Genomic DNA, 23,432 nt, shown 5'->3' with positions numbered 1-23,432 from the left:
CCAGAGCCGTTATCCGGGCACTCAAACGAGAACATCCGGGCGAGTTGTGAGAACAAAACTAGACCTTCCGGAAACCCAGTCAAATCGTAAGAACATACGCTTTCTGGCCCCAAACCTTTGTACAAGACCATATCACATACGCTAGTTACCGCCAAAACAAGTTTAAAATATATTGCTTCCCAGTTCTTGCTAATGTGTGTTCATAATATCCCCGAAGTTTCAACTTTTATTACGCTGAAGTTTTATTTGCCATTTCCAATAGCGATGTTCAAAAGGAAGATACAGAGCACCATACACTTGATTGTCATCTTTCGGCGCTGAGACAGGGTTGCCTGCTCAACGCCAGTGGTCCGCGAGTTCCGCGGCGGGGGGTTTGCGTCAGCTCGACACATGGCACTGTGCTGCATGACCAAGCCGGTAGTACCCGGTCCGCCACAGGTGGCTGTTTGGCCGAGGTGACACTTGCGGTGGGGTTCAGTTCAACAGGTTCGTGTGCTGTGGTGTGATGTGGCGGTGTGTGCCGTTTCGAACATGCACTGCACTCATTTTAAGGTTGTGGCTAGTACCATCTCCAACCAATCTGCTTTGCTGCTAGCCATTTCATGTTTACATCTGCTCTCGATTACGGGAGAGCCATACCTTTTTAATTATCTGTTTGATGCAGATTTCTCGTCGAGGAGGCCACCAGCATCAGAGTGCAAGCTCGAAAGTAAAATGTAACCGAATTTTGCGGTGTTCTAAATGCATTTCATGGTCGGTTTTCATCTTCCGTGATGACACAAGGGGCACCATCAAAATAATGCGTATTTTCTAGAAAGCTGGCGCAACCTCCCCCCCCCCCCCATGAATATGATCAGATCACTTTCATGCAGTTTAGCCTCGCATCCTATCTACTTCAACCTGACAACTACGTTCATCTGACACCATATCAGGGGTGAATATGTTACGTAATCCTTTCCTACTAAAATTGGATAAACGTAAGTCAACGCGCAATTAAATGCACATGGAGTCGCAGGATTATGTGTAAAAAGAGGAACCGTTCAGAAATCTAGAACTTAGTGCCAGGAGGTCGTATTTCGTAAAGGCTATCTTCACATTTTTTTTTTCTTTTATCGTTTCGCAGTTTCTCAGTGGCTCACACGAAGGTGCGTCCTCAAAACCGACGGAATACTCGACTCGCTGCAACAAATGACACGGAACCGTAGGAAAATCCTGCAAAATTAGGAACATCTGAAAAGCAGTGAACGAACGACATGCTCATTCGCATTCTCTCCCAAACATTAACTTGCGTAACTCCTGCGGTCACACAGGATTCAGTACGCCTCTTTTTCCTTTCTGTCAAAGTACCTTAATTACTGATTCTTGAAAAGTGAAAATAGTATGGCTGCAGCCTTGAAGTGACGCAAACAAAAGCAAAGTATGCGACTGATAGTTGTAACATGCTCGTCGTTCGGTTAAAGGGAGGCGACAGCGTCGCAGGAACACAGGAGTGAATTGAATACGTGTTGTGACGGTCACGGCTTTTAAGACGGCGATGCAACTGTACGCACGCGTAAAAGACCCTGGCTGCCGCAAGGCAGAATCCAGCGTGAAGGTCGGTGCATAAACAAAAAAAGTTAAGCAGTGTGTAAAGGGACGGTTTAAAAAGACCTCCGCGCTTCTGCTACGCGCCGGCAGCAACAAGTCATTTGCATTACGCGCTTGCGCGAGCTGTGCGCCGAGGCCGACAGAAGCGCAGGTTGGTACGAGGGAAGCACGGAATAAAAAAAAACAAGGAAATGTACAAACAGCAAATGACCGCCGCGCGAGGACTTTTTCCCTCGGCAGACATTTCGGAGTATTCGCTTTCTCCAAACCTGTTTGCGCAAACGTCTCTTTCTACGCCTCCGCCTCACTCCCTCCGCGTTCCCTTTCCGAGCCCTCAAGCATTTCTTTCCTATGCCGCTGGCAATGCGAGTGTATGCCACGGTGAAATGCACAGCTATACGATAGGAAGCGACCGACATTCCACGACCAGCTGCAGGCTTGTCAATCGTGCATCGCCTGGATTGATGGTAAGTGGTCACTGGGCATTTCTTTAGCGGAATTAGCCGAGTGGGCGGGCGACCTGGTTCGACGAAACGTTGACTAGTGTTTTCTTAAGCGAAACTTATCGCTATCTTCTCATTAGCAAGCTGCGTAGATTCAGAATTGTCAGCGAAGCGGAGGGGCGCGTTGGCGTACTAAAAGTATGTCTAGCTCGTAAAAGGTGATGGAGTCGAAACTTACTTACTGGCCTGCGGGCAGTTAGTTGCGTTTCGCGAAACTTGCGTCAGTACTCTGCTCAGCGAAAAGCGGCAGTAGTTGTTTTCGTCGTGCCATTCATGGCTCCACCTTCGGGAAGCATTGCAGAAGCCTCTTTGTTTTCAAATCGAACCATTTCGATAATGGTTGGATTGCGAATCGGCCTCGATGTGGACACAAACAATGCCGAGCCGTTAGACACAATGGACAGATCTTGCAGACGAAGGCACACAGCTACGTCCGGGTAGACGTGTTCCTTCGGACCACTGTATGGATGCACGAAAGTTCTCTTTATCGAGTCATTATAACATTGCGACATACGAGAATGAAGGAGAAGGCCGATCTGCGCGACGGAAAATTTCAATCTATAAGCTCACATAAACTAAGAATAATAAGCTGAAGCAATACGCATTCTATTCATGGAGAGCTCTAGAGGGGCTTCGTTCGACATTAAGCCGTATTTCTTTCGACAAGTACTTGTGTTCGAAGCTCTTGTGTTCAGATTTAGCCTCAAGGCAGATTGGAATATTTGTGAATGTCATGTACAGACCTTAAATAGAGATGAGCTATAGCATATCCTTTGGACCTCTGGTATTTTAGTGCATTAAGCGCGCACATGTGATATTGCAGTCTACTTTATCATACATCCTTTAAGCACCGACGTCACAGTAACGGGTTATTGGTTACAGCGAGGCCAATATCTCCTGCTTGCTTCATTGGATAGTTTGAAATCTTGCTGTTTGTAATGACACATTTCCTTGTGTGCGTTCTGAATGCATTTCCAAATAATTTCCGGGAGCTCAACAGTGACCGCGTGACCATTTATTGGGCACAAATTTAGCCTGCGATATGGGAACTGAGAATCTATAGCAACATACGGGGGGGGGGGATATGATACCAAAAGCCTTCTTGGGACAATAATGAGAGAAAATGAACGCTTTATTGGCATATATAATCTCGATAAGGTGTATTCGAGCTCTGCGAATTCACTTAGACTGTATTTGCAGTTATTCATCATCGGCTATTGCGGTCACTGGACACCTTAAACTGCCTTTGTTCTTACGTCTCCGTAAAGAAAGCCCGTGCTTTTTATGCGTGCATCTAATTAGTTTTGCCGCACAAATACTGAACTTGAACGCAGTGCCAGAAAGGAGTTTAGCGAGCCCGAACCTGGCAAATGTAACATTATTAGGTGCATGATTTACGAGAATTTTCTATCGTTACCACCAACACCCCCAGACCTCCGAGATTACATCTGTAAATTGTGTAAAGCATCGACGTCCCCTGTATGTTAATTTCAGTTGGATGCCGTGTGTAACAGTGAAACATCCCAAAGCCCGCTCCCCTTCCCTCTGCATCCCCTCCTCCGCAAAAAAAAAAGCTAAATTAACTTGTCCATTCTTCAACGCTTTAAAGAGCCTTACATACACATTGTGTGAATGTATGTTCATTGAAATAAAACTGTCAACATGTGTCACGCGTGAAAATACAATATTTCCTTGACGAATGACACCGATAATTTTAGCCCCCATCGGCTCACTGATTTGTATCTCGGTGTTTATCATCTATGCTCAGCACTGCGTCCCCAGTCGTCCGTAAAGAGCAGCAGCCCATTTCTTCTCCGTTTTGTTTCCTCCATCCTGCTTTCCCACTGCTGTACAGGATCATTACGCGGCTTCAATAGGGGAATTGTTCCAGCTGCTTCAACAGTGCAAGGCCTGGCGCGTAGGAGTTTTTCATGCCTGAAGCTCCACTAAAACATTACAAAAGAAGCTACGCCATCCCTCAGCATGCACGCAAGCCCATGTTGTCAACCTGCGAGAGAAAAATTAACAAAGACTCCTTTGTAGCATCTGCCATGTTCCAAATTTCCAGCCGTTTCAATGTTCTACCACATTTTCATGAACATGAAGCCGCAACCTCAGTTATTGATGAGGGGACAATACAGGAAATGTTTAAAGAATCACGAGGTGCGCGCGTTTGTGTGTTTGTGTGTGTCTTACTGTGTGTTGGCGAGTGTCCTTGAGTTCGCGTTTAGCGCGCCAAAGGGAAGGAAAGTGTGGGTGCGTTTCTGTCAACAAAATGAATGGCCAGTTGGGAAAAGGTTGCATAAGCCTAAGAGAAAATGCAGCCTCCAGTTACTCCCGTAACCTGCGCCGCTTGCTCAGAAAAATGAAGCAGTGATACTCTGTTGGCGCCCGTTAATCGCGTCTGTTTCAGTTTACACAATCGGCGTGGCGCCGCACACCACCCTCGCCCGCTCAAGTCACCGCCACTGAACCGGCTTATCAGGCAGCCTGAGCCATGGCCAAAGCCAAGCAGAACCGCAGACAGCGATCGAGCTCACAAGCAAGCCATAACAGCTGTAAACTCTAAGCAGTGTGCACACTAAGCTTTTTATACAGCTCTAATAGCACAACACCTAGCAAAAGATAAATGTACGCAAAAAAATCATAGGTCTACATCAAGACAACACTGGACGGGTGAGTCGACGAAGGTAAGTTTCAAGCTTCGATATTGGACACAATATCTTCATGTCTGAAACTACATTCATATGTTCTCGACCTTTTTGTTTCTATTGCAGATTGCTTGGAGCGATGAGTCAAGGGCAAACACTTGTGTTACGCGATCTTCGTTGCCTTAGGTGAAGCAAGCCAAGAAAGATGTGCTGCTAAGCATGAACTTGTGCAAGTGATACTCAGTGTTTCTGGAGAGGCAGGATGGGTGAGTGAATTTTCACTGCACACTTTATGAGCGTGTCGTAGTAAACTGTCGAGCCCTTACAGATATTATATATCTGGCAGCGGCCTCGTATTCACCGCGTTCCAATGAAGAAAACAACCTGATGGCTTTGCTTCCCGTTTCAGTTTATGGGAAGGTTTCGGCAACATAGATCTGTGTTCCACACTTTATCTGAATACTGACGCAATCACGGAAAATGTTTAGTCTGAACTTCCCTGACAACATAGATTCACACTTTTGTTTTTTACCACATGAGCTTCTATATTGGTATTGCTGTATATACAAGCCTACCAGCGTGATTTGTTGCGCAAACAATATATTGTGCCCATTTGTGTTTTCTGTTTGCTTTGAAAGGAAGGCACAACGGAGTCACTGGTTAGAAAAAGCGTTTGATTCTGTCGAAACCTCAGCAGTCATGGAGGCATTACGGAATCAGGGTGTAGACGAGCCGTATGTAAAAATACTGAAAGATATCTATAGCGGCTCCACAGCCGCCGTAGTCCTCCATAAAGAAAGCAACATAATTCCCAATAAAAAAAGGCGTCAGGCAGGGAGATACGATCTCTCCGATGCTATTCACAGCGTGTTTACAGGTGGTATTCAGAGACCTGGATTGGGAAGAATTGGGGATAAAAGTTAATGGAGAATACCTAAGTAACTTGCGATTCGCTGATGATATTGCCTTGCTTAGTAACTCGGGGGACCAATTGCAATGCATGCTCACTGACCTGGAGAGGCAAAGCAGAAGAGTGGGTCTAAAAATTAATCTGCAGAAAACTAAAGTAAAGTTTAACAGTCTCGGAAGAGAACAGCAATTTACAATAGGCAGCGAGGCACTGGAAGTCGTAAGGGAATACATCTACTTAGGGCAGGTAGTGACGGCGGATCCGGATCATGAGACGGAAATAATCAGAAGAATAAGAATGGGCTGGGGTGCGTTTGGCAGGCATTCTCAGATCATGAACAGCAGGTTGCCATTATCCCTCAAGAGAAAAGTGTATAATAGCTGTGTCTTACCAGTACTCACCTACGGGGCAGAAACCTGGAGGCTTACGAAAAGGGTTCTAGTCAAATTGAGGACGACGCAACGAGCTATGGAAAGAAGAATGATAGGTGTAACGTTAAGGGATAAGAAAAGAGCAGATTGGGTGAGGGAACAAACGCGAGTTAATGACATCTTAGTTGAAATCAAGAAAAAGAAATGGGCATGGGCAGGACAAGTAATGGGGAGGGAAGATAACCGATGGTCATTAAGGGTTGCGGACTGGATCCCAAGAGAAGGGAAGCATAGCAGGGGGCGGCAGAAAATTAGGTGGGCGGATGAGATTAAGAAGTTTGCAGGGATGGCCTGGCCACAATTAGTACATGACCGGGGCTGTTGGAGAAGTATGGGAGAGGCCTTTGCCCTGCAGTGGGCGTAACCAAGCTGATTATTATTATTATTATTATTATTATTATTATTATTATTATTATTATTATTATTATTATTATTATTATTATTATTATTATTATTATTATTATTATTATTATTATTATTATTTGTGTTGAGTGGGAATAAAGCCAGGCAGCTTAGGCAAACTTGGCAAAACATTGTAACTAACAGCTTTCTGTGTTTCTTCCTGTCTCTCTTTCCCTTTCTTTTTTTTGCTATTCCTACTAAAGCAGCGGCATTTGCGTATCAGTAAGTTATCGCACTTTAATATCGTTACGCTTGTTATTTTTTTTTGTTTTATCAGCAATTAACGTCCGTTAGTTTTAGTAGTAAAGTTTCTTCTTCTTTTACCGTTGGACATCTGTGTTTTCTGTTTGCGTTGAAAGGAAGGCACAACAGAGTCACTGGTTAGAAAATTAACATTTATATATTATACTTACTGCAGTGGAAATAAGGTAATATTATTCGTTTGCTAGTTGATCTCCTCGTTAATAAATATGTTGTTTAATGTCGCAAATTAATAATAATGCGCTCTACCGAAAAAAACGTGTTATGGTCTTGGTTCATGTATACGTGCACTCCATATACTTAGTTACATTTCCCTGTGGCATAGGAAGACCTTTACCGCTGTTGTGCATTGCAGTATTGCTGCGTTCTACCCACTAAGTACAAATATGCCATCATTAACATCATCATGTACAGCTGTGATGGCAAGTTGCCGCTAGGTACCCTGTCTTTAAGGTTGGTTGCGCTTGTCCTTTATGCGAGAATAACGTATTTGGACCCGGGTCATGTCCACGTAAACAGAAATTGAAAGTCCAATACACATGAAATATTTTTTTCTTCGTATGAAAATGACTTGATTATTTCTTACTAGGTCGTGTAGTGCAAAAATATAAATAAGATGGAAAGTACTAAAAGCAGGCATATATGCTGAATGCTTATACAAGTGAGCAGCAGAGACTTACTCGAAGAACCTGTATACAGAAAGTGGGATTATATTGCGGTGTCAAATATTAAAGGCAGGTTGCCGAATAAAATACGGCCAGCCGAACTGACGAGCAGCCTCATCTATTCGATGTCACTATGTGTGTGACCCATTTAGCTTTGACAACCGGTCCGCTGTCGCTGCCAGATTTTGAACCTTGCCTGAACGTAGCAAAGACCTTATACACAAGTATAAACAGCAATGCGTTTTTCTGGTCATTGCCTTTGATGCGCAATCCGAGCGCAATGACCATGTAAAAGTCCGGCTTTTTCCTGGTAGCCACCGGCGTTGCGAATGCATTGTGTAACATTTCCGCGCGTGGTTCGTTTTTCCCCATCGCCAATCTTTGTGGAGTGTGGTAGAGCTTGGAGAGTAGTCAGCTGATAAACATTTATTTGTAGAAAGGTGTTGGGAATTCTCAACAAAAGATAAGTTGTTAAATCAATGGAAGGCGATAGCACGACGTCATCTCCAAGCGACAAGTGCGGCAGGTTCAACGATTGTACGCAACTCCTAAAAACAGCTGCAGTCGATGTATAGCAAAACAACCTATGTTCAAGAAAAGAAAGTGCAAAAAAATATACAGTAAAATCAGCATATTCACCGCAAGTAAACGAAAAGAATCACCAAAACAAGTTCAGCCAGTTCTCCATGAAAACAACAATATTGGCACAAAAAAGCAGATAACAGAAATAACTCTGAAATACAAGACCGCGGTAGGTTTAAGGAAAATAGACGAACTATGGTTGACATGTAAAGAGAGTATGAGGTCTCTTCGAGCCGATATTTAGGGACCATGTACATTTATGACAGAGTAATCCAGCAGTCCCTAAAAGGATGCCGACGAGTAACAGTTTTCTGTTTCCTTCTCTCTTGCATGGAATCATAATGAGACCTCTCTTTGTTGTATCAGACAAGTCCCATAACCGACAAACAATAGTTCTGGGCTAAGGCCTCTCTCATTCGCACATCGTTGACGCGTCCCAAAGCAGTATTGTCTCTTTCTTGCGGAACGTCAGGCCAGCAGACGGAAACTAAAAGCTACAACTTCACAATTGGCATCGAATGCCAAGTTTCGTGCTGATACGTTGTTTACGCTTTATGCCTTGTCCACAGCCGACGCCAAAGATAAGCATCATCCAAGCGTTTGCCAAAGACACTTGGGCAAGCTTCTAGTGACCGGAATCTTAAACAGCGTACCCCCTGACACGGGATGCAAGAGAAACTGATAACTGCGCCCTCCGGCTTTCCCGCTTCACGTGCTACTGGGCAACTAATATAAGCGCGATATACCACTTTTTCTCGAATGCCCTTGACATCTTGACGAGGGAAGATCAGCTTACCATTTGATATAAGCTGGTTGAAACAGGGAAATTGACAGTGCCATTTTTTAACGGCGTTGCCAGTACCATATGTCGGCAAAGGAAAATGAAGTCGTTCATTCTCACTGAAATATCATGTTTTGTTTTTGCTCGGCACTGCACGTGGACTCAGACTAATCACAATTCTACTGAGCTGGGCTCACTCAGACTCAAACCCGCTAAAGATCTATGCTCAGCCATGCCTCCATGGAAGTAAATTCCACTCATTATGGCTTACTCGTATTCACACATCAGAACCTGACTGAGGTAGGTTCACCTGGCATGGTTCTCCCTCATTCAGGCTTTTTAAGGAATTAAACACATCAGCTAGTAAAACCCTCAATAAAAGTTCAATATGCACACACCGACTCCAGCCTATGTGATGTCGAAGAACTTCCGAAATTTTCCGAAAGTACTTTCAAAAAGTAGCCCCCCGATATGCAAGTGGCGCTGAAACCAATCCCGCTCAAGCTTACCTTAAGACAGCAGCGGCAGTTCACATAGCTTAATTAGGGAGCATAAGAATCATATGTGGCAGGAAACGTGCGTCCATGAGGGCCTCTAGCCATCATTAGTATCGCAGCTAAGCGTTTCCACGTCCTCCATATGCAGGGTGTCCCAGCTAGCTTTAGCCAGAGTTAAAAAATATTAAGGTGCCACGTTGCTGGACAGAACAAAATTAATGTTCTTCACCGTCACTTGGAGATACTCAAACTATATTTTTCATTCCGCCTAACTAGATCATTAGTCATCATCATCATCATTATCAGCCTAGTTACGCCCACTGCAGGGCAAAGGCCTCTCCCATACTTCTCCAACTACCCCGGTCATGTATTAATTGTGGCCATGTTGTCCCTGCAAACGTCTTAATGTCATCCGCCCACCTAACTTTCTGCCGCCCCCTGCTACGCATCCCTTCCCTTGGTATCCAGTCCGTAACCCTTAGGGACCATCGGTTATCTTTAGTATTCATTAATTAATCAACTTCTCAAGTATTAGAATTACATTAAAAGTGTCAATGAGAAAATTATAGAGCGGCATGAAAAACTCCCGATACAGCTTTCTGTTGCTCAACACGTGCTACATAAAAGTGTTTTTCCGAGCGTGAAAGCTGCATCACTACGAAGAATCGAGGCCCTGAATGGACGCGAGAAACATATTTACCTCTAAATGCTCTGAATTGGATACCTCTGTAAAAGTTTGACAGAAATATCTGCAACACTAAACACAAGATACGTCAAAAAAAATATCAGCTTCTAACGGCATCTGAAAACATTACACTGGTCAAACGAAACAGTTCACTCGATGTTACGCTAAACGTGCACAAAACTTCATTGGCTGCAAAAACGCCTAATCATTTTTTTTCATCCATTGTAAATAACGCGAATACATTACTTATTTATTAAAACGAATATATTTTACCTTTAAAAAGGTAAAAATGCATGGTCTATATATACAAGCACACCAAAAAAACAATGATCCCATGTCCCATATAGCAAACCGACACTTTTTTTTGTCACAACTGGGTTCATAACCCTAGCAGCCGACAGCGAAGCATACGCTGGTTATGTGTTCTACTTCGGTTGTTTCCTTGCAGCTCGCTGTAGCATGCTTGACTTAGTGCATTTATGTTGTCGCTACTCTAAATACATATCAGCTAGTTGCGAGCCAGTTCATGTTGTTGTGCCTCACTGGTACATTAGTTCTCCGTTAACACTTTAGTTCTCCGCGACATAGATTAGGTTACCGAGGTTTTCTCCGTACCACTTCAGCGGAGCAGTAGGACTCCCCACTTGAATATCCCTAGCCCGTATTGCACCCTGCCGCTTTACATATTGTTGAGAGGATGACACATCTGTAGCTTCATTTCCGACCGACGTGCCTTGACAAGGAATCCCCTGAGTAGCATAATCGCCTTTGTCTCGGAAATAACCGTCTCAGAAATCTCTACGATACAGACTGGCGTTTCCTGTATTGTGTTAACCACCGAGGCAATTTCCTCACCCGCCTTTGGTGCACTACGACTAATGTTCCCGCACACCGGTTGGTCCAACGGGAGCGTAGGGTCTGCAGTGAGCCAACAAGACAAGGCGCCGAAGCCATCCTGCGCATCGCCAGCCGAGGATAAGGCCAAAGACCAGACACCTGCGTCCCCTCAAGAAACGCCATCCGCAGTGCCTGCCGAGAAGGCGGCCCTCAAGCGACAAGTCGGACTGGGAAGCGGTGTCGCCCTTATTATTGGAAGTATAATCGGTGAGTAACGTTCACGTTGGCGCTACACGCATTTCGTCATGCTATCCTTATAATTCAAGTCGCTGTTTAATAAAAAAAACATAGAACTACGTTCTTCGTTAAAACGAGACGTCACTACGAATATTATGAATGTTTCGCCGTATTGCGTATTCTTAGGTGTATACAGTATTTCACGCAATGCCGTTTTCTTTTGTATTGACATGCCCTGTTGTTCCTTTGTCGTTTATTAATATCCGGCATATCGCTTAGTATGGGTTGAGCAAGCGTTACTGAAGCAATCGATATATTTTACCCATTGCTAGAATGAAGCAATGCTTGCCAGCGTCACTACGCACGAATGTCTAACTTGCCTTAAGATGAGTCAATGGTGTGCAACCTTCCTCACTTATACAACTTTCACTACGCGAAAACAGAAACCTACCCGTGCATGATGCAAACAGACACCGATTGTCTAGGTAGGAATTTGGATTCTAAATACGCCACAAAAGATGCTTGAGATCGGAAATATCACGGCAGAGAAGAAAATGACCATACTATTCACTTGTATGATGGCTGTGGCGCTGGTAAATGTCATTATGACATGAGATTTGCCACGGGGTGATGATGCGAACCATCTCGGTTTTCCTGGAGTACTTTCGATACGTGTGCGAGGGCGGGGAACACACCATTAATATGGATTTCTAAAATTTATGTAACTCATCGTACATTTGTTCCAAATAGAGGCAAACTTTACCAAGGAAAGCCTTTAGGATTGTCGCTTGTAATGCTTTTAAGTGCTCATTTTATTCTGTTACGCAATAGGCATTATTTCCCTTTTTTTGTTTCCTTTCTCCTTTCTTTTGCAGGTTCGGGAATTTTTGTTACACCTAGCTCCGTATTCAGAAACTCCGGCTCCATTGGGGTAGACTTGCTAGTGTGGATTGTATGTGGAATCTTAAGCATCATAGGTGAGTTTGTTCTTCTGCAAAGACAAATAGTTTTTTTTACATTTTAACTGTGAGTCCATATACCTACCTCAAAGGGACTTCACCGCATTTTTGTGCCATTTAATTCGTAAAGTTAAACAATCGATTTTTGTAGACTATTCCAATAAATTTGGTTTGTCATTAACGTTAAATTACGCAAGAGATAGTCGTATGACGGCAGAAAGGCCAGAGTTATTTTTGTATATACTGTGATAGCGGCAGTGTTTTCAAAAGTTCTACGTTACTTAGGAGCTTTACCTGAAAAACTGACATCTCAAGGTAAAGAAACAATGAAATTTTTTTTTGGCATCCACTCAACCAAATTTTATGAGTCGTTTACATATATTTATAATAACTCCTGAAATTTTAGTATATTATCTCTAGGAAATCAAATTTTGTCGGGAAATTGCCAAAAATATTAGTATTTCAATAGTTAAAGCATTATTTGTGGAGCTATGTAGCTGAGAAATATACGTGAATATCTTAACTTTTACACTACATTTACAGTTATTTAAGGTGGTAAAAATTGCTATGTTTTACGCAGCTATAAATACACCGCAACTAATTTGGGAAGGGACTCTTGCAAAAGACCCGCCAACAATATCATCATTTCACGCATTCTCTGCAATCACATATCATGTATCTCGCCTTTCAGCAATGTGACAGATGCAATTTACAGGATCGTGTCTATTTTTGGTGCCAGGTTGTGGTGTTGCAGAAGGTGTTCTGCAGTTTTTTCTCTTACTGATTTTTGGCAATTCATGTCAGCAATAGCACGCTCTACGCCAATATTGTGATGGCGAGAGTTCGTAAAATTCAGCTTTCTCTCCTTAAAAAAAAATATTTGCAACGCTTAAACTCAGAACGTAATTGCGTTGCAGAGATATTTCAACAAGTCATTGGAATTAGCCCCGAGTTGAAGATTCATTTTAAAAGCCGCCGCGTTGTCATCTTTACTTCGTTGAGGAAGCCGCTGAAATATCGGCCGTCTAATTGCAGCCAGGCCACATTCGAAATTTCGCTTCACTGCTCGGCATACATTCATATTTTTTAACAAGCCCCCCCCCCCCCCGGTTAATTAGTGTGATCAGACAACTTCAAGTGGTTTGCGACGTTTTTATTCTACGAGGAAAAAAACGCGTCCCTTTCGAACGGCACCCTTCGCAGACCAATGCCTGAACTTGAACTTTTACACGCCAAACACGGGTCACGTGACTTGGCGTCTGCACCTCCGGCAGGCGGGCTGTGCTACGCCGAGCTGGCGATGCTGCTTCCGACGTCGGGGGGAGACTACGCGTACCTGACGGCTGCCACCAAGGGCCTGGGTCGCTTCGGCGACGTGCTGCCTTTCCTGCAGATGTGGTGCTTCTCTCTGGTCTTGGACCCGATGAGCGCGGCGTTGCAGGGGCTGACCTTCTCCAGCTACGCGCTCAGCGTCATCTATCCAACCTGCCAAGCGCCTTATGAGACGACCGTGCTCGTTGCGCTGAGCTTCACTAGTGAGTCGTACCAGTGCGGCATGCGGTCTTGTGCTGTAAGAGAATTCGAATACGCGCGAGCCGCTTTCTATCCCTCGATGTTCATTATCGTGATCATCTTCATAGTCATCTCTGTATTGATCATATTATCACTGAGAATGATCGTCACCAGCCACGCTTACATCCACTTCTGGACGAAGGCTTTTCCCAGTGACCTCCGATTGACACCGTTTACCGTCAGCTAACTTTCACACAACCGTTACACAACCGTAACATGTAACGTTACACAACCACAATAAATCACGTAGCATGTAGCAGCATCGCACTGTACGTCTCAAGTACTCATATTTTCGTGCCAAAATAACAAGAAGTAGCATTTAACAGACCCATGAGTATTAACAAAGGTTATTGCACATCAAATGAAAACTTATTCAGAGGATGCAAGACAGTGAGCAAAAATTTCACGTCGTTGGGTAGAAAGCTCAGTAAGTGGATCAGAATATTCTAAAAGCCGGTTCTCAGAGATAGCGAGCAAAAGGTTAATTAAAACACTTTTAAATTTCATCTCTCGTATTGAAACACAAACTTTCATATATTTGCGCTAAACTGTATTTTACTCTCTTCCGCAGCTCTAGCAACAGCCGTGAACTGTTTCTCTGTGAAGACTTCTGCGAGAGTTCAAGACATCTTCTCTAGTATCAAGTGCCTCATTTTGATATCAGTAATCATTACTGGAGCAGTATTCGCTTTCAAGGTTACTCGTAAGTTGAAGCTATTCTTCTGCTCATTTGCGTAGTACAGTACATGGTAATTGAGGTTCGCAAGTAAACGTTGTGTGCCCCTTTATAACTTTATAAGGCGCAATGCCCGATCAAGTTATATAATTGGGGCGTTTGAAATGTCCTACTTTGTGTCGTGCGTGGCTGTCAACTTTTTTATTCCCTTTACTCCTAAATGAAAATTTCTGGCCTACCAACGTAAATAAAGTACTGTCAGACCAACAATGTCTCCATACATGCAACACTGGCAAAGTGGACGTAGACACAATGTTGCGTCTACATCTCTCTTTACGATACTATTTTCGGGGGGGGGGGGGGCGCTGTCAGTTCACTACTCAATTTCATTCAAATCCACATCATGGTAAAGTTGGTGTAGTAGGCTGCAATGTTATTCTCTCCATTAGAACTATACAACTATATCTCCCGCCGTTTCTCTCCTTTCACTTGTACTTCACAGCACGAGTGTATCCCTAATGCCCTGCAGAGTTGTACGTAACGCGGTTGAACGTACTTGTGAGGGGTGTGATTTTTTCATAGCGTCATCGTGGCTTTAAATTAATTTCGTGTAGATTCACTGCAATGAGGTTCGTGTTAATATATAGTGCAGTGTCCAGCCTAGTAATCTTTATGACATAGGACAGCTTACGCAGTTTTCGAGTAAGCAATCATTAAGCTAAACCAGTAACTGCCTTCAGTGGCTATCACTAATGAAATCCTGTAACCGCATACCTTCTATCTCTTCCAATCGCGTAATGCTAGAAGCTCAAGTGCGTTTATTTGTTCTGTCTTGTTTCATTTTTTTTTTTGCATTAATAATAACACCTTCGTGGTGTAGCCTGAGACGTACTTTCACAACCTTCATATTTTAGGTCGGTAAACAGTTGTCAAATAAATCAACTATACGTAATTATCTCATAAATTATGACTGAATGTTATTAAAGCCGCGAAATCTAATTTTCTGTATACAAGCGCACACTTTGCACAATCAACGTTGGACCATTAGCGTGAATCTTTTATGAACGTTTAGTTCAGATCAGCTCAGTCGCCTTGATCAGAAGCATTAATTGATTCTACATAGGGATTCTACGCAAATGCAAATTTTACATATGACACTGTTCGATTTGCGTGTTAACTGCAATGTTGTGTCACCCACGGATCATCTAACATTTTTTTTACATCAAGCCAGTTCCCGTAAGACAATACTTTGCATAAGGATAAGTAGGCTGTATTGGCCATAAAGGGTTGTCCAATAAACATTCAGACGATGTTTGTAGCACTGATAGGCCTCAAGCCCTCACGTTCAGAATGCTTCAAACAAACACGTACCCCACGCAGAACAGACTACATCACTACATGACTGACCTATACAAAACATCATATTGCGAAAATTGCCATAGCACACTAGACGTACATCACTTGCTCTGGCCGTGTGGTCGGACCTACGCAAACAAGGATCAAGACTCCGCCAGGCTACAAGAAGCATTACGTAGCACGGGCCTGGCGGAGCAACTCTGGGCCGTCCAGCGAGCCCACGATGCGGCCAGGGAGTTACAACTCCCGGTCCCAACGTGGGAGTAGCCCGCTCTATGGGACCTTGCGTCCCGTAGCTCGCAGGACCTTTCATTAAAGTTATTCAATCCAAAATGTAGCACTGATTGCGTCGAGCTTCTCAGGAACGCAAACTGCCTTGGCCTTGTGCATGCCGTAACGTGCAGTCTCCGCAATGACGTCCAGCAGTGCGTTGAGCTTACTGGTGAAAGCTGGACGCGTACAGAGTGGTGTTCATTTCAGACAACCATTTTCAAGACGAAGCATTGTTCAGCAAGCCTGAGTCCGCAAGCCGACTCGTCCTTGCATTTTACGGCGCACTCTACTCCTACGGAGGATGGTGAGCGTAACCACTGGACACATTTTTAAAGCCAAGCATGCAAAGTGCCTCGATCGGTCAGTCGTGCGGCAATACTTCGTGTATTCTCTGGCTTCTTTCATGCTTGCATAAGCACTGCTACCTAGCACACATTGAACAGAAAGTTGTGTCGGGATGCTTTCATGTTGCTCTACAATTTTATCACTCACACTTTTCAACTAAATAAAAGACTTGAGAAGTTGATTACTCAGTTAAGACTGTGTCAATTGAATCGAATGCAAGAAAAAATAATCTTATCATCTCCAAGCAACGGCAAGGAACATTGGTTCTGGTTCTGTCTAGCTACGTGGCATTTGTATATCTTTAATGTTTGGTTGAAGTTATTTGGGGCATCCTGAATAAGCTCGAAGTAGCCTGTATACTGACCGAAAATAGCATTCCGGGCATTCATGCAGTTCATCCGATTAACGCTCACAATTGGGTAATTCACCAACTTTGGCAGAACAGAAAGCCAATGTTGTGTTCCAGTACTGAGAATATGGCATCATGCATGCTCGTATGTTAGTAAAGCTGCTTGATCCTTTAGGACAGAATTTCCTTAATGTTCGAAGTGCTGCTGATGAGACGCGGAAAGCGCTCTCCCATCAAGCAAGTCGGGATATTTATAGGCCAAGCAGGCTCAGATACCACTGCCTCCCCCACCCCACCCCCCCAACAGCCGTCCCAATCTCGAGAGGACGTGGTGGATGTAATACAAATGCAGGGTAACGTGCTCCCGAACCTCCATTTCTTCCTTGTCCTTCAGGCTACATCCCATTGCCCCCGTTTTCTTGGCTGTCGGGAGAACCGACGTTAATTCATGTGACGCCTGAGTACCGGTCTCCGCCGCCTGGACACATACTTACACCAACCCCATCCCAACGCATGATAGCCGGCAGGCTGTGCTAAGAAACCCGAAATCGACGTTTCAGCACGTGCTGGTCCGGCGGCCACGCGAAACTGTCATGATCATTGCAGTCCTTGACTAAGGGCCGCACCTTTTCACCGTGCACAATGAAGTTATTTATTTATCTCTCGTAAACTTTGGCTCGTTGTCGTAAATGTACATTGAAAGGCATTATTGTTTCGTCTAGAGCAATTTCCTAGTCACACATACACGTTTATTGAAAGCAAAGTGTTTCTAGTGTATGATGTTTTTTTTCCTATTCGAGAAAGTTATACTACTGCGTGCGTCACGCTTCCAAAACGAAAGCACACTCAATGAGGCTCAGTTTCATTTCGTAGCAAAGACAGACTGAACATCTTCTTGAGTCAGGCCGTAGTACGCATTTGGGCTGCTTGGTTCACAATTACGAGCAGAAAGCCGCGCTAAACAACAGGACGAAGAGAGTGACACAGACCGCATCGCTGACTAACAACCAAGTGTCAGTGCTGTGGTCGGTGTCCCTCTCTTCGTCCTGTTGCTTAGCGCTGTTTTCTGCTTGTAGGCAATGTTTCCCATGGTGAGGCAGCCAATTTTCTATAGAGCATGTATTTCTTACAACGTTCTAGACGCAAGTAATGAATATATTTATCACTCGAGAGTTGTGATGAAAATTTTGGCAATCATTAACAGTTCTCTATGGGATGCATCATGTACCAGGCTACTTTATGTTTTCACTATGTACTGTGTCACGCACTTTACAAATAATCTTGTGGAAACTGTATATGTATAGAGTCGAAGGCATCATTCAATTGCCACTCAGTGCCACCCAGTTGCCCATGAATTGAAAGCCTGTCATTTTCTTTACCAGGAAACAAATATGCCTAATCGCTGAAGAGGTCACTGAGCCAAACAAGAACATTCTGAGAGCCACCATGATTGGTATCCTAGCGGTGACCGCCATCTACGTGCTGACGAACGTCGCCTACTTCGTCGTTCTGGACCCGAACACCTTCGCCACCTCCGAAGCCATCGCCGTGTCCTTCACGGCTTCCACCTGGGGTGTCAAAGCCGCCGGCGTCATACCGGTCGCCGTTTCCATAAGCACGTTCGGCACGCTTTGTGCCGGTTTCTTCAGCGCGGCCCGCGTCATCCTAGCCGCGTCCAGACAGGGACACCTAGCCCCGGTCTTCTCCTGCATCACCGTCCACTCATCGACACCAGTGGCCGCGATCATGCTCCGTGGCAGTCTGGCCCTGGCATTCACTTTCATCGGTTCCATTTCGTACCTGATCGAGGGATCTGTGTTTCTGGAAAATGTGTGGGAGATTGTGGTGCTCCTGTGTCTCTTCAGCCTCCGCTACACGATGAAGGACGCCCACAGACCTTACGCCGTTCCGCTGCCCTTGGCAGTCGTCAAGTTCCTCGTGTCTGTAGCGCTGGTCGTGATACCCCTGCTGAGACCAGTCGACTACGTCCAGTATGTGGTCATTCTGGCTATGTTGGTCGCCGGCGGTGTGTACTATGCTGTGTTCGTTGCGTTTTCGTGCAGCGTTCCAGGAACTAAACCCCTCACAAGGTTCATCCAGAAGTTACTGCTTTCGGCGCCTTGTACGAATGACCTGGAGATCATGTTGAAGGAGAAGCTGTGATAAACCTGAGCGTTGTTATGGTTCGTACAAAGCCTGACTCTGTGTGGATAATCCCGGAGGAGTATCTGCGTGCTACATGTGAGAAGAAATCTTGTTAACGACGGTGAGCAGCTGCTCGCTTACATAATTAAGGCTTCACATCTACCAACTGCGTTTCGCAGCTTAGCCACCGATAGAATGCGTAGGCGTGTAAAGCAGGTCGCCGACAAGATGCGCATAACAAGCGCCCAACTCACAGCTTTCAGAATGCATTGCTTTCGTTATGATAGGCGTATGGTTTTAGAAAACAGTATGCACTGTATTTTGAATCATTGTTCTACATTACCCTTTAACTACTTCCGAGAACTAGGAAGAGGTGAGTGTTCAAAAGTTATGATGCAGGTGTGCAGTGTGGTTGGCGGTCTTCTGTTGAGCCCGAGGTATAGTCGGATTGAATTAAGGCCATTGAAGCACCATTCCCGTTAGAGCAGAATGGGAACGGATCATGCATTTCTATTTAATTAAAAGGCTAATATGAGCCATGGTAACCAAACGCTAGTCTTTCATATGACCCGCTTCAGAGGATTTCGTCCATACCTCTTTCATTTCCTTTTTTCTTCCATTCTTAGTGCAGGGAAGCAGGTTAGAGCTAGATATGAGACATTAAATTTATGTGCTCTAGTATGACCATACGGCTATATTGCACATGTGGCACAGGTGTGATATCAGATTATTTGATAGGAGTGCTCAAGTTCGGGTTGACTTCTCTGTCTTTCTGTAAATAAATTCATCCACTGCTACTACTATGCTACCGAGACGTTTCAGCTGCTTTGTCATTCGTAGTTTGCATACGCATTGGTCGAGACTGGAAGGTCACGCCTGCATCAGCCTCTTCGAGATTACGACAAGGCTCAGGTGTCAAATGTTGCGAAGTCACGCTAGCGGGCTCAGATCACGTTGTTGACACAGTGCCTTATTTTACGAAGCATGACGCCAACAATGGGATATGGGCTGGCCTAATGTAAAGATCAATTTTGCGTGCTTCTATTCCTCTCTTTTCATTATCCGCCATTCTTACTATTCGATGACATATTGCGATAAGAAATAGCATTAGATTAAAATTCTTACATTTTTGAGGCCCTCGGTCCTTATTCAGAAAAGCACTCATGCAGATGGACTCGATCGTGATGCTGAACATATTATTAGCGAAGACGACCATGCAATCGCCAGAGCCGCTTTCGAATGAAAAAAAAATGACATTGGGACCCCCCCCCCTTCACCACCCGCATATTTCTTCAGCTGTGATTCTCGATATAATAATACACTAATAGCTGAGGAAGATATTCTAGTGCTTTTGTGTGCCGGTGTCGCATGGTATTTTGAGCTCATCGCGTTAACCGTGTGCATACCCACGACTAATTTAAATTCTATTTGGTTGATCATTTTTGAATCTGGTCGAACCACAAATTTAAGCGGTCATTTGAGGCCCCATAGCAAAGGAGAATTGAAATCTTTTAATTCAGAGCCCTGGTCGCCGATAAACGAATAGTAAAACTGGATTATCTGCTTCATGGCCATGCTGACAATAGTAGCAAGCAAGCAAGAAACAACCAGCGATTAGATGCGCGTATAGAGTTCAATTAAACTAATGATAACGTTCTACGTCGTTAGTGAAGTCTCAAAATAACTCAGCCCTCTCGCCCTGCATTAGAAGTGCATCTATGAAAAAAAACTAGGAAATAGATCTAGCAAATAAAACACTATTTCATCGAACTAAAAGAAAGCAGCCCTCTATGAAGCCTAAACCTGAGGCAATCTTGATTCGATAAAACAATTATGTACTAATAAAAACTAGCGCTTCAACGACCCGATGAGTAGGTGACGTCTACGCACCGAAATATTTCCTCGAGCAGATCTAGTTGGAATATAGGTCGGAGAAAAAAAACGAAGCATCTGTACCTTGCTTAGCTTAACAGCGAACATTTGCAGCTGCCACTGTAAGCCTCAGTAAGTTTTAGTGGTAATATGCAGAGCAGGGCGTCATGCGGAGGAGTTCTTTGCTTCAACTGACGCACCTAATAGCCTTGTCAAAACCATTACACAGTGCCAGCAGCTGTCCTTTCTTTATTAGTTGAAATCGCATGCGCTGGCAGGTCTCTCAATATGCTGTGCCCAGCCGCCTTCAAATCCAAATAGCGAAACGCTGTTTCTCGTTCACATAATGGCCTATGACTAAGAGTGGATATTAATTTGCCTTGGCATAGCGCGGAGCCAGTTATAACATACACACGAGAAGTTCAGCGAGAAAGGTAACGCTGGGATGACAAGCATAGAGACACGGCAAGTACCGAAACGAAATTTACGTATGAAATGACCAAACTGAGGAAATCGTGGACCCAGGGAGGTCCCAAGCAAATGGAAGCGAAGATGGAGAGTCAGAAATTTGCCGGAAAGTAGCAATGATATTACAGTCTAATATTATTTACTTTTTTTCACAAAAATCTGCAGCGCAATCAAAACATTACACAGGACACGGTATATGTTAGAATTGGCCAGAAAGACGAGCAAAGAACCCACAAAAAGAGGCATACGAACCACGAAAATTCGTCATCCCATCAATTAACTGCGGAAACAGCGCAGCTTCAGAATATCCCTCGGTAACACTCTTTGGTCAAACTTTTATGCGTCCACGAAGATGACGGGGGCAGGAGGAGGAATAAACTTTATTAGTTGAAATGAGCCGACGGTAAAATCGTCCGAGGTGGGCGGCGTCCCTAGTCCAGGATGCCGTGGGCCTAAGCTGATAGCTTGGCCCTGCTCACCAGGCGATGCTGGTCTTGAGGGGGCAGAGCGAGTTTTTAAAATAAAAGGTGTGGGACTGTATTTCCGGAGTGTTTCCGGGCTGCATAACGTTAAGTGCGCACGTTGTTCTTGTTTTCTCTCTGTCGGTCTTTAATTTTGGGCCTCCTTTCATGATGGTTATTTATTTATCTTTATATCATTATATGAGCACAGGGGGGCCACCCATTCGCACATTCGACGAGTCACTCTCTTTCTCCTTCTTTCCATCCTCCTCCTTCTCAGACGGACCCGCCCTTGTCACACCCTCCTTTTGTGGATCGTTCGAGCTGTGCGGATGCATAGGAGTTGCTTGCGCTCTGCTATGGGCATGAGCGTAGCTCTATCCTGACAAAGGCTGCAGGTGCGGTGAATCCCATGTTGTCTGAAGGCGGAAAATACGGCATCCATTGCCCATTCGCGCGTCGCGACTGTCGCTTTTGTAGCACGAGAAACTGAAAGGCAGGGAAAGCTTGAAGCAGAAAAGCAGTTGCCCAGCTGCAATTACCGTCGTGGTTTCAGTAAACACAGCTGTTCTGCTGCGGTGTCAGCATTGTGCTCTGCCGCGTGAGCTAGTCTTTAAGACGAAGGTTTAGCTCGGGTGATCCTATCTAAATACATGTAAAAATAGAATTCGTTTTTATCGGCAACCACTGCACCGAACTGGATGAAGTTTGTTGCATTTAAAAAAAATATCAAGTGACAGTTGGTGTAGAATTTTTGATGTAGGTTTCCCATTTTTACCAAAAATTGGCAAAAAAAACGCAAATTTTCAGAAAACTAAGCTATCAAGTTTACAACTCCGTTACTCAGCAATGAAAAGTGATATCACAATCCTGTCAATGGCATCTCACAGTACATCTAAAGCGGACAAAATTAATATGTTAAACGTGAATCCCCCAAAATTTACCAAGGCGTAAATACAGCTTTTGCTGTACCCTTGTACACAACGTAACAAATTCACGTAATATATAAATTGACATATCGAATTTGTCTGCTTTGAATAATCTAATTGATGCTGTTTAAAGAACTGCTATACTTGTTCTTGACGGAGAGCTGTTAGTTTGTAAACTTCGTGCTCTATCTTGTTCGAAGTTTTCAGTTTTTGAAAATATTGAACAATATTCATGCCCTAAATCGAAATTCCGTTTCCGAACGGTTACTAGAAATAAAGTTCACGAGGGTCGCAATGTGGGCTTGTTGGTAATGCATATTGAAGGGGTGTACGGTAGCGCGATTAGAAGACGGGACAAAAAAGACACACAGGGACACACACTGTGTGTCCCTGTGTGTCTTCTTTCGTCACGTCATTTAATCGCGCTATCGTACACCCCTTTAAGGTTGCCAGAATTTAACTTTCTCTCTCAAATGCAACAAATTTCATTAAAATCGTTCCAGAGGTTATCTCGGAAAAGCGTTTTTGCATCTTATATGAATTTGAATGGGCCGCGTCGGAGTTGCCCCGAGCTAATGGTTCCTCTTAACACTGTTGTACGATAGTTAGGTTTATTTTAAACATTTGTCGCTTTCCTGCCGCAATGGTGCAGGGAATCAGGCGTCCTAATGCAGAGTACGAAGCCGTGGGTTCGAATCCTGGCCGTGGCCGGGACGGCGGTGTAATCTAATATTGCTGGTGCGCTTTGATTTAGGCGCACCTTAAGGAATCCCAGCTGTCGTTTCATTTCATAAAATAATCTGGAATCCTCCATCTTGGTGTCCTTCGCATAGACCCCATGTCGCATTCGGACGTTGAAAGCCACGAAGGACCTAATCAATCTTTATCCCTTTTAAGCATATCGTAAAATTGTCACCTTTTTCTTTTTTGGCTAGCCTGTAAAAGTCCGCATACCCAAGTGTCTAAGCAACAACAATGCGCCACACTTAAGAAAGAAA

At 44.2% G+C, this 23,432-nt stretch overlaps 1 protein-coding gene across 4 annotated transcripts; it reads left to right on the top strand.

Annotated features, from left to right (window-relative positions):
- The first annotated feature begins 1,620 nt into the window (after nucleotides 1-1,620).
- On the top strand, nucleotides 1,621-19,507 carry LOC142564474 (b(0,+)-type amino acid transporter 1-like). 4 transcript variants are annotated; one of them, XM_075675489.1, is made up of 9 exons: nucleotides 1,628-2,054; nucleotides 4,504-4,780; nucleotides 4,868-5,007; nucleotides 10,871-11,059; nucleotides 11,905-12,006; nucleotides 13,263-13,523; nucleotides 14,132-14,263; nucleotides 16,073-16,169; nucleotides 17,942-19,507. In XM_075675489.1, the coding sequence occupies exons 3-9, from the start codon at nucleotides 5,004-5,006 to the stop codon at nucleotides 18,720-18,722; spliced, it is 1,566 nt and encodes a 521-aa protein (XP_075531604.1). In that variant the 5' UTR covers nucleotides 1,628-2,054; nucleotides 4,504-4,780; nucleotides 4,868-5,003; the 3' UTR covers nucleotides 18,723-19,507. The 4 variants fall into 4 exon arrangements, with proteins under 4 accessions (XP_075531606.1, XP_075531604.1, XP_075531603.1 ...); XM_075675488.1 differs by lacking the exon at nucleotides 4,504-4,780; XM_075675491.1 differs by lacking the exons at nucleotides 4,504-4,780; nucleotides 13,263-13,523 and having other exon boundaries at nucleotides 1,621-2,054.
- The last annotated feature ends 3,925 nt before the right edge of the window (nucleotides 19,508-23,432 follow it).

Source organism: Dermacentor variabilis, chromosome 11, assembly GCF_050947875.1.
Source record: "Dermacentor variabilis isolate Ectoservices chromosome 11, ASM5094787v1, whole genome shotgun sequence".
NCBI lineage: Eukaryota > Metazoa > Arthropoda > Arachnida > Ixodida > Ixodidae > Dermacentor > Dermacentor variabilis.
This window is presented reverse-complemented; position numbering and strand designations above follow the sequence as displayed.

Excerpts from the sequence above, each read along its gene's own strand:
- LOC142564474 (XM_075675488.1), top strand. Across the intron at positions 11,060-11,904 it reads TATTATTGGAAGTATAATCG|GTTCGGGAATTTTTGTTACA; the intron begins GTGAGTAACGTT and ends TTTCTTTTGCAG. Across the intron at positions 14,264-16,072 it reads ATTCGCTTTCAAGGTTACTC|ACAACCATTTTCAAGACGAA; the intron begins GTAAGTTGAAGC and ends TGTTCATTTCAG.